At 34.3% G+C, this 14,850-nt stretch overlaps 1 protein-coding gene across 10 annotated transcripts in view; it reads right to left on the bottom strand.

Annotated features, from left to right (window-relative positions):
* The window catches only part of MICU3 (mitochondrial calcium uptake family member 3), a 102,367-nt gene that overhangs the window by 8,187 nt on the left and 79,330 nt on the right, over window positions 1-14,850 (bottom strand). For 8 of the 10 annotated variants that reach the window (XM_081268999.1, XM_081268998.1, XM_081268996.1 and 5 more), the window contains 3 exons: window positions 14,337-14,432; window positions 7,009-7,109; window positions 6,118-6,289 (listed from right to left, as the gene is read on the bottom strand). In XM_081268999.1, coding sequence (XP_081125125.1) covers window positions 6,118-6,289; window positions 7,009-7,109; window positions 14,337-14,432 — 369 coding nt within the window. The remainder of the gene's footprint in view (window positions 1-6,117; window positions 6,290-7,008; window positions 7,110-14,336; window positions 14,433-14,850) is intronic. The other 2 variants (XM_081269002.1, XM_081269003.1) reach the window with 1 other exon arrangement.

The following is a 14,850-nucleotide window of genomic DNA, read 5'->3' as shown; positions in this document are numbered from 1 at the left end:
AAAGTTTCAATTTTGAAAACCCTTCACATAAAGCTCATTTTTTTAACTCTTAAAAAATGGTGATTAAAAAAAAACATAAGAAATAGTTTCCTTTGCACATGTACTCCCTTAAATATGATTCAGCATTCAATGTCAATGTCTTTAGAATGACCATGCAGAATCAAAATGTTGACCAAAAGTCAACAGTAGTCTATTTGAACTTGCCCCTGTCATGATAATGCTACCAAGACAGCAGGAGGAAGTCAATGACTGAACAGATACAGCATTGGCAGGCCCAACACAGGCCTCAGGGTAGGATCGTGTAAAGGAGTGGTGTTAAGAGTGGCTTCTTCTGGAATGTACAATTGCTACCACTGATATTATGGCAGTTAAATAGAAAGGTTATTGGAAATAAGTACGATGTATCTCAGAGAGTACAAACTGGGACAGGAACTGAATTTCAGTTAATGAATTCTCAACAAAATTAACATAAATGAAAAAGTACACAGAGAAAAGAAAAGAGGAGCAAGAGCTGAGACTTAACAAATTCTGACTTTAATGTGGGGGTAAAAGACAAAGGGACACTAAAGAGGCAGTGCTGGAAAGCTAGGCAAAGAACCAGAGGAGTGTATTTGCATGTATTAACTTACTACTGATTAAATGACTTATCACCAAAATATCCAATTTTTGGTATACATTATTTCCAATTCAATCATAACCCCTCTTTTACTTGCAATATGAAAATCCTCATTGTATTTGCATACTTTTGTCTTTTTCTTGCATTTATTTATGGCCACTCCAATCCTGGATCCGACTTTGTGACGTGATCCTATCTGCCATTTCTTCTAGAGAGGGCAGTTAGAATTAGTTAGGAAGACTGTACCAGAAGGAAATATCTTAATGAGGACAGCTTGCTGTCAGGGAAAACAATCAGTGCTTTGGTTCTGTACTACTTTATATTGTGACCAGCAGTCACAGCAACAGTTTTTGTCTCAAGATGACAAATTACAAGTAAAAAACCCCAGAAAGATGGGATATTTTTAAGCAAAGGAGTAGCGCAAATATCAATACTTTTTTTTTTTTTTTTTTTTTTTGGTGTTGTGGATTGAACCCAGGGGCACTTTACCACTGAGCTACCCTTTTTCTTTTTTCTTTTGAGACAGGGTTTCACTAAGCTGCATAGGGCCTAACTAAACTGCTGAGGTTGGCCTTCAACCTGCAATTCTCCTCAGTCTCCTGAGTTAAAAATATCAATACTTTTGAGGAAAATGAATTTAAGAAACAAATCAAAGAATGACAGACTACAATGTCAACATTTGAATCTAGATTTTTCAAAATATGATTCTCAAAGTTTGGAAAGACAGATCAAAGTAAAAACCATACAATAATTCTCTTGTACAGATTAAACACTTTGTTTGAAAATATGAAACTGTAAAATAAAAAGTGGGACATTTATTTTTAAGAAGGTAATTTGAAACAACCATCTTTAACAGCAGTAAGGGACATATAGTCTGGGTAAGAGGCCAAGAGAAGAGAAGTGGCCTATTTTTCCCTTCCCATCCTTATCCCCAGAATAGAATATATCCATGAACTGTTAGAGGTAAGATGAAAGGAAATGGTTTACAGGCTAACAAAAATCAAACAATGATAATAACTAAAAAACTCAAATCATCAAAATGCATCCACTGAAAGTATAGACATAAAATATCTAAATATCTATGTCAATTGTCAGCAGGGTACCCATACCATTTACTGGGGAAGAAACTATTTTTTTTTCAAAATATTTGCTGGGATAACTAGATATTTCATATGCAAAAGTTAGACCATTTCTTCACACCATTTTATACAAATTAAGTCAAAGTTGAACAAAGACCTAAACTTAAAAACCAAAAGTAAAAATTTATGCCAAAATAAAACAACCCCCCCCACAAAAAAAACCCTAGAGACAAAATTTCATAATCTATCAATTGGCATTGTTTTTCTTAAATATGACACTAAAAGCACAAGAAACAAAAGAAAAAAATAGAATAACCCCAATTTTATCAAAATTAAAAATTTGTGAAGATCAAAGGCACTATCAAGAAAATGAAAAGACAACTTATCACCAAATGGGAGAAAAAGTTGCAAATCATATATCTGATGAGGGTCTAGTATACAGAATATAAAAAGAACTCTCACAAATCAGTGACAAGAAGACAATCCAATTTAAAAAACAGGCAAAGGACTTGAACAGACATTTCTTCAAAAAGATATACACATGGCCAACAAACACAACATGAAAAAATGCTGGGGAATGCAAATCAAAACCACAGTAAGACACCACTTCATACCAACTTGAATGACTAAATAAACAAAGAGATAGTAAGAAGTGGTAATGAGGATGGAGAGAAATTAGAAATCTTACATGTTGCTAATGGGATTATAAAAATTGTATATCTGCTTTGGAAAACATTTTGGTATTGCCCCAAAATATTAAAACATAAGGTTGCCATGTGATCTAGCTCTTTATATATTCTCAATTCTTTTGAAAACTGAAAACACATGTTCATATAAAAGGCTATACACAAGGTTCATAAGAGCCCAAATAAAAGACAACTCAAAAGTTCAACAACTGGGCTGGGGATGCGGCTCAAGCGGTAGCGCGCTCACCTGGCATGAGTGCAGCCCAGGTTCAATCCTCAGCACCACATACAAACAAAGATGTTGTGTCCGCCAAAAACTAAAAAATAAATATTAAAAAATTCTCTCTCTCTCTCTCTCTTTAAAAAAAAAAGTTCAACAACTGAGAGATACAAAATGTAGTATATTCATAAACTGAGTATTATTTGGCAATAGGAAGGAACAAAGTGCTGATACTTAGTACAATAGGGATGAACCATGAAGAAGTTATACTAAGTAAAAGAAGTCAGATGCAAAAGGCCACACATTGTAAGATTCATTAAAATGAAATATCTATATTAGACAAATCCATGACAGAAAGAAGATTAGTGGTTGCCAGGGTCTGAGGGGTAGGGGAATGGGCAATCACTGTTAATGGGTATAAGGTTTCTGTTAGGAATGATGAAAAAGTTCTGAAACTAGACAGTAGTGATGGTGGCACAATACCGTGAAATTATTTAATGCTAGTCAATTTTATACTTTAAAATGGTTAAAATGGAAATTTTATGCTATGTGTATATTTTATGATAAAACTACATACGTTTGTTGAAAAATGTTACTCAGGATATAAATATATACTTATAGGTACATTTGGCTTGAACAGCAGAATTCATAAGTGGAAAAACTGAGGCAATAAGATACAGTTCAATAAAGATTGCTAGTATTATACTAGTTGTTCAGAGTGATGTGCTTTGTCTGTAGTCATGATAATAGTGCCCCAAAATGGCTAAGACTATCCAATGTGTGTACTATTTGTCTCTAAAATGACTGAAATATACTGTGAAAAGCACTGAAGAAAAATAGGGGAGTGACATCATGGACAATGGCCAACTAGGGTACTTAAAGAATCAGTCTGTCCACAGAAACAACCATAAACCTAGAAAGACTGACAGAACCAAAAAAAATATTTTGAACCCTGTAATCCAATCCAAATTTATAGCAAGCTGACTAATGACTAATGAAGAAACGGGTGGATAAAATTCACTGATAAAATGTTGGGGTACTTTTACCTGTTTAATTATCATTCATTATTGTTGGACTGTATAAGTGACTTTGGGTATGGTGGCTGGCATTCCTAGTGTGGTCTGCTGGCATCAGGGGATGCACATGGACCTTATTCTTAAAATACTGTGGTATGGGGCTGGGGATGTGGCTCAAGCGGTAGCACGCTCGCCTGGCATGCGAGCGGCCCGGGTTCGATCCTCAGCACCACATACAAACAAAGATGTTGTGTCCGCCGAAAACTAAAAAAAATAAATAAATATTGAAAAATTCTCTCTCTCTCTCTCTCTCTCTCTCTCTAAAAAAAAAAAAAAAAAAAAATACTGTGGTATGTGATTGAACCTGTCTCAAGGTTCACAAAAAGACTGACTTTTCTTTTGCTCTCTTCCCCTTGGATTGGAGCAACATTCCTGGTAACAGAACATCTGTCAAAAGATTTAAATATATACACCCCCCCCCCATCTACCTGGATCAAGGGATGAAAGATGTAAAAAATAGCAGATAAAATTCAAAAGGTTGGAAAGTAGGAGGCTGGTAAGAATAGTTCTTTGAGCAGTAAAAACTCAAAGGGCCACTGTACCATTGTATATTTCTAGGAAACTGGCATACAATGCACATGCCCAGGATGGATGCATGCTCAGAAAAGACAAGAGGACTCTAGGCTATGGTCTCTGGCAGGACTGTAAGCACTGCAGGAGCAGCAGCTGAAGGCTAAGTGAGAGTTTCCAGAAGTCTGGCTCAGTGTTCAAGGAGTGCTCCATTTCAGAGGCAAGTTGCAAAGAGTAGGACAGCACTATTGTTCTTCTTTTGAGTCTAGACATATATGGAAATCTCGGACCACTAAGATAACAAAGCAGAAACTTAGTACCTATATACCACATGGATCTATATTCCTTTACTAAATAGTTTGAAAAAGTCACTAAAGAAATGGATGGTTGCATGGCTTCAGCAGAAACTATTCCTGAGGAATCCTAGATACTGGACTGACTAGACAAAGACTTTACATCAACTATCTTAAGAGAATTAAAGGAAATCATGAATAAAGAATTAAAACAAAACAAATCAAAATCAAACCAAAAAAACCTTAGCAAAATGATGTATGAACAAAATGAGAATATCAATAAAGAGACAGAAAATTACAAAAAGGGACCAAACAGGGCTGGGAATATAGCTTAGTTGTTGGAGTGCTTGCCTCGCATGCAAAAGGCCCTGGGTTCAATCCCCAGCAACACAGGGAGGTGGTGGGGGGGGAGGAACCAAACAAAAAGAGATGAAAAGCATAATAGCTGAAATGAAAACCTCACTACAGAGGTTCAAATTCAAATTTTTTATTTCTATTGTAATGATTTGTAGTGTTTAAGATGATTCTATTAATGAGAAGTTTTCAGAAGCTGAATGTAACATAAGACTTTTCATTCTGATATAATTTTAGATGTAAAAATTAATTGTAAAAACAGTAGAAAAAGTTTCTATAAACTTGTCATTCCTGAAATTTGACCTTCAGAATCTGTATTTTTTGATATTTCCATTTAATTAAAGAATTAAAAAAAAGATTCAAGGCTCTAAATAATACTACAGTAGCTCAAGTAATACAGTTTCTAATATTTATTTTTATGGAATTATGTATGAGTTGGAAAAATTCAGCTTAATAGATACAAGTTCCCTGATTAAAAAGCAATGTAAACTAATGACCAAATGCATCAAGTCCTTTTTTTTTTTCATTCCTTAGGGGACTTAGAGAATTGTTAACACTGTCACAGTGTATCCATTCTAAACAAAGTCAAACATTTGCAAGTTTTTCTTGGAAAGATTAACCCGATCCTTCTATAAACACAAACAGAGGCAATATGTCCAAAACATCCCATGCTTAAAAGGGTACTTGTGACACCAGTTCTATTTGGTTGCAATGATGCGTTCAAATACCACTAGATAATGCAACTGCTCAGTAGTGCTGACAACACATTTGTTACTAAACAAATAGACAACCAGTTGTCTCAGGTTCTTAACCATTCATGCCTTCCAAACTCTTTGAAAAGCCTCACTTCAACTGCAGATAAGATCACTCACTCATCAACAGCAGTCTTCAAATGACCTTTTATTAAGGGTGTTATAGAAATGAATGGTGTGTGAGATAAATGACGTCAATATAAACTGTTTTGAAGTGATGTTCATGTACTAGTCAAAGCATACAAGTCAGCAGAATTCTCTTGAAAAATAATATTCTTAATTTGAATAAAACAACTTCTAATAGCTTTAAAGGTTTTTAGCATACCTAAAACAAATATATAGGTATCTACCTGGAATTTAAAATTAATTTTTTAAAATTTGGAGAGAACACTTGGGACACAGAAGGATAAAATTTATTCAAAATATCTTTGATTCACAGAGGAGAAAGAAAACCAACAAAAGAGGTATTTTATAGACCTATATAATTACAAGATAAAGTATATATCAAAATAAATACAGTGAATTAGATACCTTTTCTTCAGGTATACTGTAACGCACATTTTCCAAAAATACTGATGTATTTTCCACATTTGTATATCGTAGAAGAATATGAGCAAAATCTTCTTCACTGATGGTATTCATTCCATTAGAGTAGGAAAGGAATTCTATTTCTAGAACTTCTGTTTGAAGGTTATCCATGAATCTATGATAAAGTACAATAAAAAATGATCAAAAGCAAGGATCAAATGTTCACTGTCCTAGAAAAAATTATTTGGAAATAAGTTAATTAAATGATGACTCAAAGCTTTATGAAAATCCTCTTGGTAAATGGGAAAGAAAAAAGGATAAGTTATAAGAGGTTTTATCACTCAATGACTGTAGCACTTGGGGCAAATAACCTCTCAGGGCTTAAGTTTCCCTATTTGTACAGTGGAGATAATAAACACACCTTGCAGAGTGGTGGATACTTAAATTGTTTAATACTACTGTGGCTTATTGAGACTAAGGTATGGGCGTATACTTCTGGACATATAGGTGAAAACAATCAATAAAGACATGAAGACATTTTGATCTTTCAACAAATTCCTGTCACAATTATCAATATAACACTGGTATAAAGGTATTAGTGGAAGTGGATAATATAAAGAGTATCTTCAGTTAAGATGAGAGTAGCAAATGATATCACTGCACTAGATGATTTCTAATGACATTAACATTCTAACAATTTTTTTTAAAAAAGAGAGAGAGAGAGAATTTTTTAATATTTATTTTTTAGTTTTCGGTGGACACAACATCTTTATTTTTTTTATGTGGTGCTGAGGATCGAACCCAGCGCCCCGAGCATGCCAGGTGAGCGCGCTACCGCTTGAGCCACATCCCCAGCCCCAAATTCTAACAATTTTAAGTAAAAATTAGGCTCACCTATAAAAATCTTCAAAGTTCAGCTCAGCTTTTCCTTTCTTTCCAAAAAAGTGTACAAGAAGTGTAGTATCTGCTACTAAACTTGTGATGTCATCAGCACGCTTAAAAAAAATCACAATTTAAAAAGTAATTGCAATTAAAAAGATAAAATAAAATTCCTCAAAGAATTTTATCAACATATAAATATTAAGAATGCAATGGTAAGCACATCAGAATGAGAAATGTAGGCTATATTAATAAATGTAATTACAGTTAAAAGGAAGTTCAAATTTTAAAAACAAAACTTTTAACAAAACTGATTTTTATCCCCCCCAAATATTCAAGACATGACAATATTTAAGAAGCTTTTAATCTCAAATTATGCCTATAGGGTACATGTACTTTAAATTATCTGGGATAGTTTAAATCCTTTAGTAATCATCTAAGTATACTATTTTTATTTCAGTAATTTGATTTGGATTTTCCTGTTTAATCTGAAAAATCCATTTTTTACAGGTGGTCAAGAGGTAAATTTTTGCGAGTATATTGCAGACACAGAACTGACATGAGAATGACTCCAAACTTCCTAAAACATTCTTTTAAGCAGAATACTGTCCTACTAAACAACAGTGATATTTTAAATAGATGATATTATATTTTGAAACTACAGTGATAATATATCTTGGAATTTAAATAATTTTTTCAAAGGTTTAAAAAAAGGGTTTACATGATTTCCTTGAATCTCTCACAAGTTAATACTAGAGGATTTTCCCCTTTCTACACAACTTAGTAAACTAAGTTCCAAACCGCTTGATTATATTCCTTACAAAGTTTTCTTCAAACCGCTTGATTATATTCCTTACAAAGTTCAATGGCTACGGAAATTTCCTTCTTTAAAGCATTATAGGTCTCCCTTTTTCCTCCTTCCCTCCTTCCCTCCCTCCCTCCCCTCCTTCTTCACATAGACATTAATTCATACCTATTTTTATAAACTCAGGTACAAAAATCATAAAATTCAAATGAATGTAACTCTCCTACATAGCATCCTAGGAAATGTAAGAAACATAAGAGGTTAAATCATTTTCTATATTAAAAAAATCACTGCAGATATTCACTAAAGATACACAGTTAAAATGTGTCACTTCTCAGCCATAATACTGATAGTACTCCACAACAGGACATAGGGAAAAACAAAAACAAAACAAAAAAAACTTCTCTACAAATGCAAATCAAAACCACCCTAAGATACCATCTCACTCCAGTAAGATTGGCAGCCATTATGAAGTCAAACAACAATAAGTGTTGGCGGGGATGTGGGGAAAAGGGTACACTTGTACACTGCTGGTGGGGCTGCAAAATGGTGAGGCCAATTTGGAAAGCAGTATGGAGATTCCTGGGAAAGCTGGGAATGGATCCACCATTTGACCCTGCTATCGAACTTCTTGGACTATTCCCTGAGGACCTTAAAAAAGCGCTCTATAGGGATACGGCTGCATCAATGATTATAGCGGCACAATTCACAATAGCTAGACTGTGGAACCAATCTAGATGCCCCTCAATAGATGAATGGATAAAAAAATGTGGCATCTATACACAATGGAGTATTATGCAGCACTAAGAAATGACAAAATCATAGAATTTGCAGGGAAATGGATGGCATTAGAGCAGATTATGCTAATTGAAGCTAGCCAAGCCCTAAAAAACAAATGCCAAATGTCTGCTTTGATATAAAGAGAACAACTAAGAACAGAACAGGAAGGAAGAGCATGAGGAAAAGACTACAGTAAACAAAGACGAATGGGGGGAGAGAAACGGAGAGAGAAGGGAAAGCACATGGAAATAGTAGGAGACCTTCAATGATACATAAAATTATAAGAGGTTATGAGGGGCAAGGGGGAGGGAAAAAAAGGGAGAGAATTGAATAACAGCAGGGGAGGTAGAGAGGGAAGATGGGAGGGGAGGGGAGGGGAGGGGGGATAGTAGGGGATAGGAAAGGTAGCAGAATACAACAGTCACTAATATGGCATTATGTAAAAATGTGAATATATAACAGATGTGATTCTGCAATCTGTATTTGGGGTGAAAATGGGAGTTCAAAACACAATTTGAGTCAAATGTATGAAAGATGATATATCATGAGCTATGTAATGCTTTAAATAATCAATAAAAAAAGAAATACATTTCCAACTAACATTAAAATGAAGTAAAGATGAATCTAATTAAACAACACTGATTTATCATCATAAACATTCCTGTCTCAGGCAGAGAAATCACTGAGCTATAGTGAAATGGAAAAGATAAATGTAGCTAAAGGAAATGTCAGAACTGAGGGACTGTATGATTTCTAAAAGTCTTTCTCATTTTACATGTTTATGCTTCAAAAATCCAAATTCTAGTGACATCTCTCATGTTAGCCACAAACTTTAGGGCAAATGATTCAGCCTATTCTATGTGCCCACATTTCTATGTACCCACATTTGGAAAATGAGTCCCAGAACAAAATCCCAACCATAAATATTACATTGTCTTAAATGTACCAATAAATAGAATCCGTCTGAAAAAAAAAAAAAAAACTTCTCTACAAAGAACTCGTTTTCTACTGTCCCTGACAAAAAGTCTCATTTCACCCACCTCTACACAATAAAATTTGGTATTTGATTCCTCACAACCCTCTTTCCAATCTTTCATGAACACAGCTATTTTATCCTTTAAAACTGGTTGGATCTTTATTTCCTTTCTCCCTGAATCATTTTTTTTTTCTTTTAGCAGAGATCACACATTCTGATCTCCCTTCTAACATGTACTTCTATTAATGCACTAAACTATTTTTCTACAGTGATTTCTCTGCTACTTTGATTACCTATGTCTCTGTCCTAAGACTTCTCAATAGTTGGAATATTTGAGAAGTTTCTTAATAACACTATCAACTTCTTTGAAGGACTGTTAGCAGTTTGATCTGTTGGTAGAAGAAAAATAATATAGGCAGGTAGTCAAGTGCAACATACTATTTTTTAAAAATATATCTTCTTAACAAAATATATTCTGAATGATGAAGAATAAGAGTGGAAGAACCAGCCTTTCAGTGCTATGTATGTAAAGGAGACTACAATTTGAGTTCCCCTGGAAAGGTGCCATTTCAACAGTGCTTTAAGTCGAGAAGGCTAGACTGCTCTAAAAAAAAAAAAAAAAAATTAAAAAAAAAAGCCAGGATTTAGAATCAAAAATTTTGTTTCATTAACTTTTTTGATCCTCGGCTTCATTATCTGTTAAATGGGGATACTTTTTATCTATAATAACAAGTTTGTGGATAAAATTAAAATAGGAATGTGAAAGAAAAAAAATCACACAGATGTTCTTATTGGTAGCCATAAGATATAGATAGCATTGGGGAGGGGGAGACACCTGATGTTAACTATAAAGTTGCTTATTTCAGAAATAAGCAGTAGTGTGGTGAGCAAATTAGATGATGAGTTCCAGAGTCAGCTGGCTGGCACTGAATAATGACACTTCTCATTATTTAAGTGACCCTGGGGAAGTTAACCTCCCTGAGGACATTATTATCTTCAGGAATAGTAACAGTACGTATTCTAAAAAGTTGTTCAAAAGCTAGATAACACATATAAATATTTTACCACTGTGACAAGCACATTGTAAATGTTCAATAAATGTTAGCTATTATTATTTATTTTTGCCAAATAAATATATTTCAAGAAGTTCAAAAAGGATTAGACACAACAAAAAATTGAAAAAAACTAGAATATAGAAAATTCTTTTTTGTCATTGAAAGCACATGCTATAAAGATATTAAAAAATAGCTTAAAAATGAGAGGTCCCAGAAACACCAAAAACTAGTGAACTCAAATAATATAACTAAGGAACATCTTTCTCTGGTGTTGTGAAGTCATTTACTATAAGACATAGCATACTGAAATGAGATGGCTTGGTTTTATACAGGCTTGAAATAATGACCTCACTTGGCCAGTTCTCATGCCCACTGAGTAGAGCACATCTTAAAATGTTTCAGCGTTAAAATCTTATTAGATTCAGGTTACACTTATCCAATAATCCAGATCCACAGAGGCATAAGTAACAGTTTGATGTTAGAGAAAAAAAAATTAGAAAATGGAAATAGGGAAAGCATGTTTCCCCATTTAGTGAAACAGAGTACTTCTTGTAGTCACTGAAAACTACACCATTGTCCTTGGTATCCTACCAGTGTTACATAATGAAAAGTACAAGAGACTTAACAAATAATAAAGACTTTATCCCCTTGATTCTTATGTTCATTGCTAAAATAAAATAAATTCAGGTGTTTCAATAACAAAGCCAGGAAAAGTCACAAAAGAATCCAATGGGCCATTTACATGAAAGGCTATTATCTAATTTTGTTTTGATTAAAAATTATTTTAGGCTGAGGTGTAGCTCAGTTAGTGGTAGAGTTCTTGCTTAGCATGGATTAGACCCTGGGTTCAATTCTCAGCATACAAAGTAAATAATTTTAAGTGATCAAATAAAAAAATGAAATAAATTTGTACAAAGTACAAATTGATTCAACTATTAAAATAATGAACTGTAGATAGCCTTTCAACATCTTTTCATTTATTATAGTGTGATAAGTTCTATCTAAGGGCTAAAGGAAATCTTCAAACTATTGCTTTAATTTTGTTTTAAAATAATTTATTAAAACTTAGTAAGAATTGGGCTGGGGATGTGGCTCAAGCGGTAGCACGCTCTCCTGGCATGCGTGGGGCGCTGGGTTCGATCCTCAGCACCACATAAAAATAAAAAAATAAAGATGTTGTGTCCACCAAAAACTAAAAAATAAATATTAAAAAATTCTCTCTCTCTCTCTCTTAAAAAAAACTTAGTAAGAATCAGTAAAGTTTAAGGCAAGTAAGAAAAATTTAGATTTCCTCTGTAATACTCAAAATAGTGTTGGTAATTCTGGTAGTGATAGAGACTGTATTCAGCATGTTGCATGATAATGCTTATATTGAACTCTGAATTTATAAAATGAGATTTTGGTTAGAAAGTAGTATCAGCTGTGTCATGAAAAGTTTCATCATATGATTTTATAAAAACTTTAAAAAGGGTGTTTTAAGACCACTTTTAGGGTACCAAAGATATGTCGAAAATTGTTAAGCCAGAAAGAGGTATAGAATTAGTTCTGGGAAGTTGTAAAAGCCAGTGCCAGCATACTTCTGATAGAACTATAAACATTTTCCAATACTCTCACACAAATCATAATCCTCTGAGTATATAAGACCTGACTGCTCTTCTGATATAACGTTTCCTAATATTTAAATTAAATTCAAAATCTAATTAGCAGATTTTATCTGTCGGAATTTTAGCAGTTAGATAGGATTAAAGAAAGGCTGGAAACTGGGAGGTAGACACTCTAGTATGGGGGGAGACAATAGGGACATGACTATTAATTTGAAGCCTGGAAGCTTGGCCACAGTTACTTGGCTTGTAGGGACTTACAGGGGTAGTGTTCCCAGTTACTCTTATTTTTAAATAAGTACAACTACTCTGTCCTACTTAAATGATTATAAAATAAAGTATTTCTAAGATATATGTGAATAGAATAGCTTCCACTTCATACCTAAACATGACTCAAATTTAAAAGGTAATTATATGAGGTAATAAATGGTGATAATTACATCATATTTATATATTACAGATTAAGCATAGGAAAAATGTATAATTTATTTGTTTTGGGATTTAAAATTGAGCAGAAATGACAAAATTCCCCTAGTTTGGCATCCATCCCTGAATGCCAAATTGAGTAACACTATAAAGATGGATAATGGAATATAACACAAATCACAACTAAGCCAGGCACAGTGGCACACCCCTCATGCCAGCTACTTGTGAGGCTGAGGCAGGAGGATCCTTTGAGCCCAGGAATTGGTGAGATTCCATCTCAAAAAAAAAAAAAAAAAAAAAAAAGGCATTACAATTGATGATTGCAGTTTCCTTCTCTACAATTTTTAGGAGTAATTTTTAAAAATCAAATTTAAAGTTTAGAAAAAGAAATGAGAAGAAAACTTTTAAAGAGAAAAAGGTAATGAAAAACAAATCTCTTAGTATTTGCCAAGAAGTCCTTTCCAGTAAGATGATAGATTTTTGTTTGTTTTTGTAGCTTGGGGATCCAACCCAGGGCCTGCCTTGTACATGCTAGCAAAGGGCTCCATTGCTGAGCTACAATCCTAATGTACTCTAAAAAAGTGCTTTTACAAAATCTTTACTTAAAACACCTTGAGTTTTAAGTGTAAAAATTCTTAATAGTAAACATAAGACAGTATTTAATCTTTAAGACACAGCCCATCCTTTAAAATTAAAATCTCTATTGACTGTGGCTTAACAAAAGTGGGGTGTGGTAGAAGCAGCCTACCCTATGTGCAGCAGTAAGGTACGTGTCAGTATTAAATTAAAAAATGATAATAAAACTAAAATAGGGTCAGTCTCTTTTTCTTTTGATTTTTCAAACAGTTTTATTCTCACACAATTCTGAGACATTTCCTTTTTTAAAAAATGTACACAGGGAACACAATTTTTTAATGCAAACAATAACTTACGCCCTGTCTCAACTACATGGAAAGCAAGTGGCATCACTGTTGTCAGGAGGGTCACAGGAAGACTGGCTACCAGGTGCTGGGGTCACCCTGTTTCATTCCCAGGGTCCCAGAGTGAGAAGGTCACTTTCACCCTAGGCACAGATGCATGGCCAAGCCTGCTTGGCGAGGAACATTGCTCTGGCCTCCTCTACCACCTCATGACCTGCATAGCCCACGTCCCCAAGCAGATCTACTCCGGATAGAAGCAGATCTGACCCCCACCCCCACCCCTACCACCACCTGCACAGTGAACATTTTGCTGGAAGGACAGGAAGCAGCACATGAAATCAGACAGGAAATCACTTTTGGTGACAATGTGCTACAGCTAGCCCACTGCCATGTCTTGAGGATTGAGGCCAGAATGCCTGATGGAGGCGCAGTTTGTTTTTTATTTTCACCATGCACTGGCAATCTTAAATAATGCAAAGTAAATTATTCCTTTCTTTCTTTATTGACTGTTCTGACCACACACTGTTTCCTTTTAATTAAGTTGGCAAGTCATGTTTTAACAAGAAGGAAATTCATTTAACACAGACAACTATAGGTTGTCTTGAAGCCCTTGTCAGCACAGCTGACACTCAAATACAGTTTACATGTAGTAATTATTACTTTACTGAATAAAAAAATACTGTACATTTGTTGTTTCACCCTGTGACTCTAAAACAAAATTAAGACTAGATTTAACAAAATGACAAATAGTACAAGGACCTTGTTGAGGTTTAATTATACCTCTGCGAGATCTGAAAACAATGCTTGGCTTGTGTTACGTCTCAGTGTATCCCAATAGCTTCTGGAGACAAGTTCCTCAGTATCTGTTTTCAGTACCTATAGAAATTTTAAGAAGCACAACTGAAATCTAAAGAATAGTTACAAAGAATGACAATTATACACTCTAAGTCTTTCTAACTGACCTTAAAAGAAAAGAAAACACATTAGCTTACCTTTTTTGTTTTCTGCTGCATACAACAGTATTAAATTACACTGCTAGTAAACTCATAGTGCTTTCAAAGGTGTACTAGTATATAGCTGCTGTTTCTAAGTTCAATGTGGTTTTGTCAAAAAGAGTCAGTTTCTGCAATCCCTCCCTTTGCCCTTCTACTGAGACATGAAAAATTTCTAAGAAAATACAAAAATACTATTCACCCTGTATCCCCACTATTTTGGAAGCTGAGGCAGGAAGAATCCAAGTTCAAGGACAGCCTCAGTGACTTAGCAAGACCCCATCTCTAAATCAAAAATTATA

This window comes from Spermophilus citellus (assembly GCF_964194105.1).
Source record: "Spermophilus citellus genome assembly, chromosome: 16".
Taxonomy (NCBI): domain Eukaryota; kingdom Metazoa; phylum Chordata; class Mammalia; order Rodentia; family Sciuridae; genus Spermophilus; species Spermophilus citellus.
Note: the sequence above shows the minus strand (reverse complement) of the source record. Positions and strands in the feature narration are given on the sequence as shown.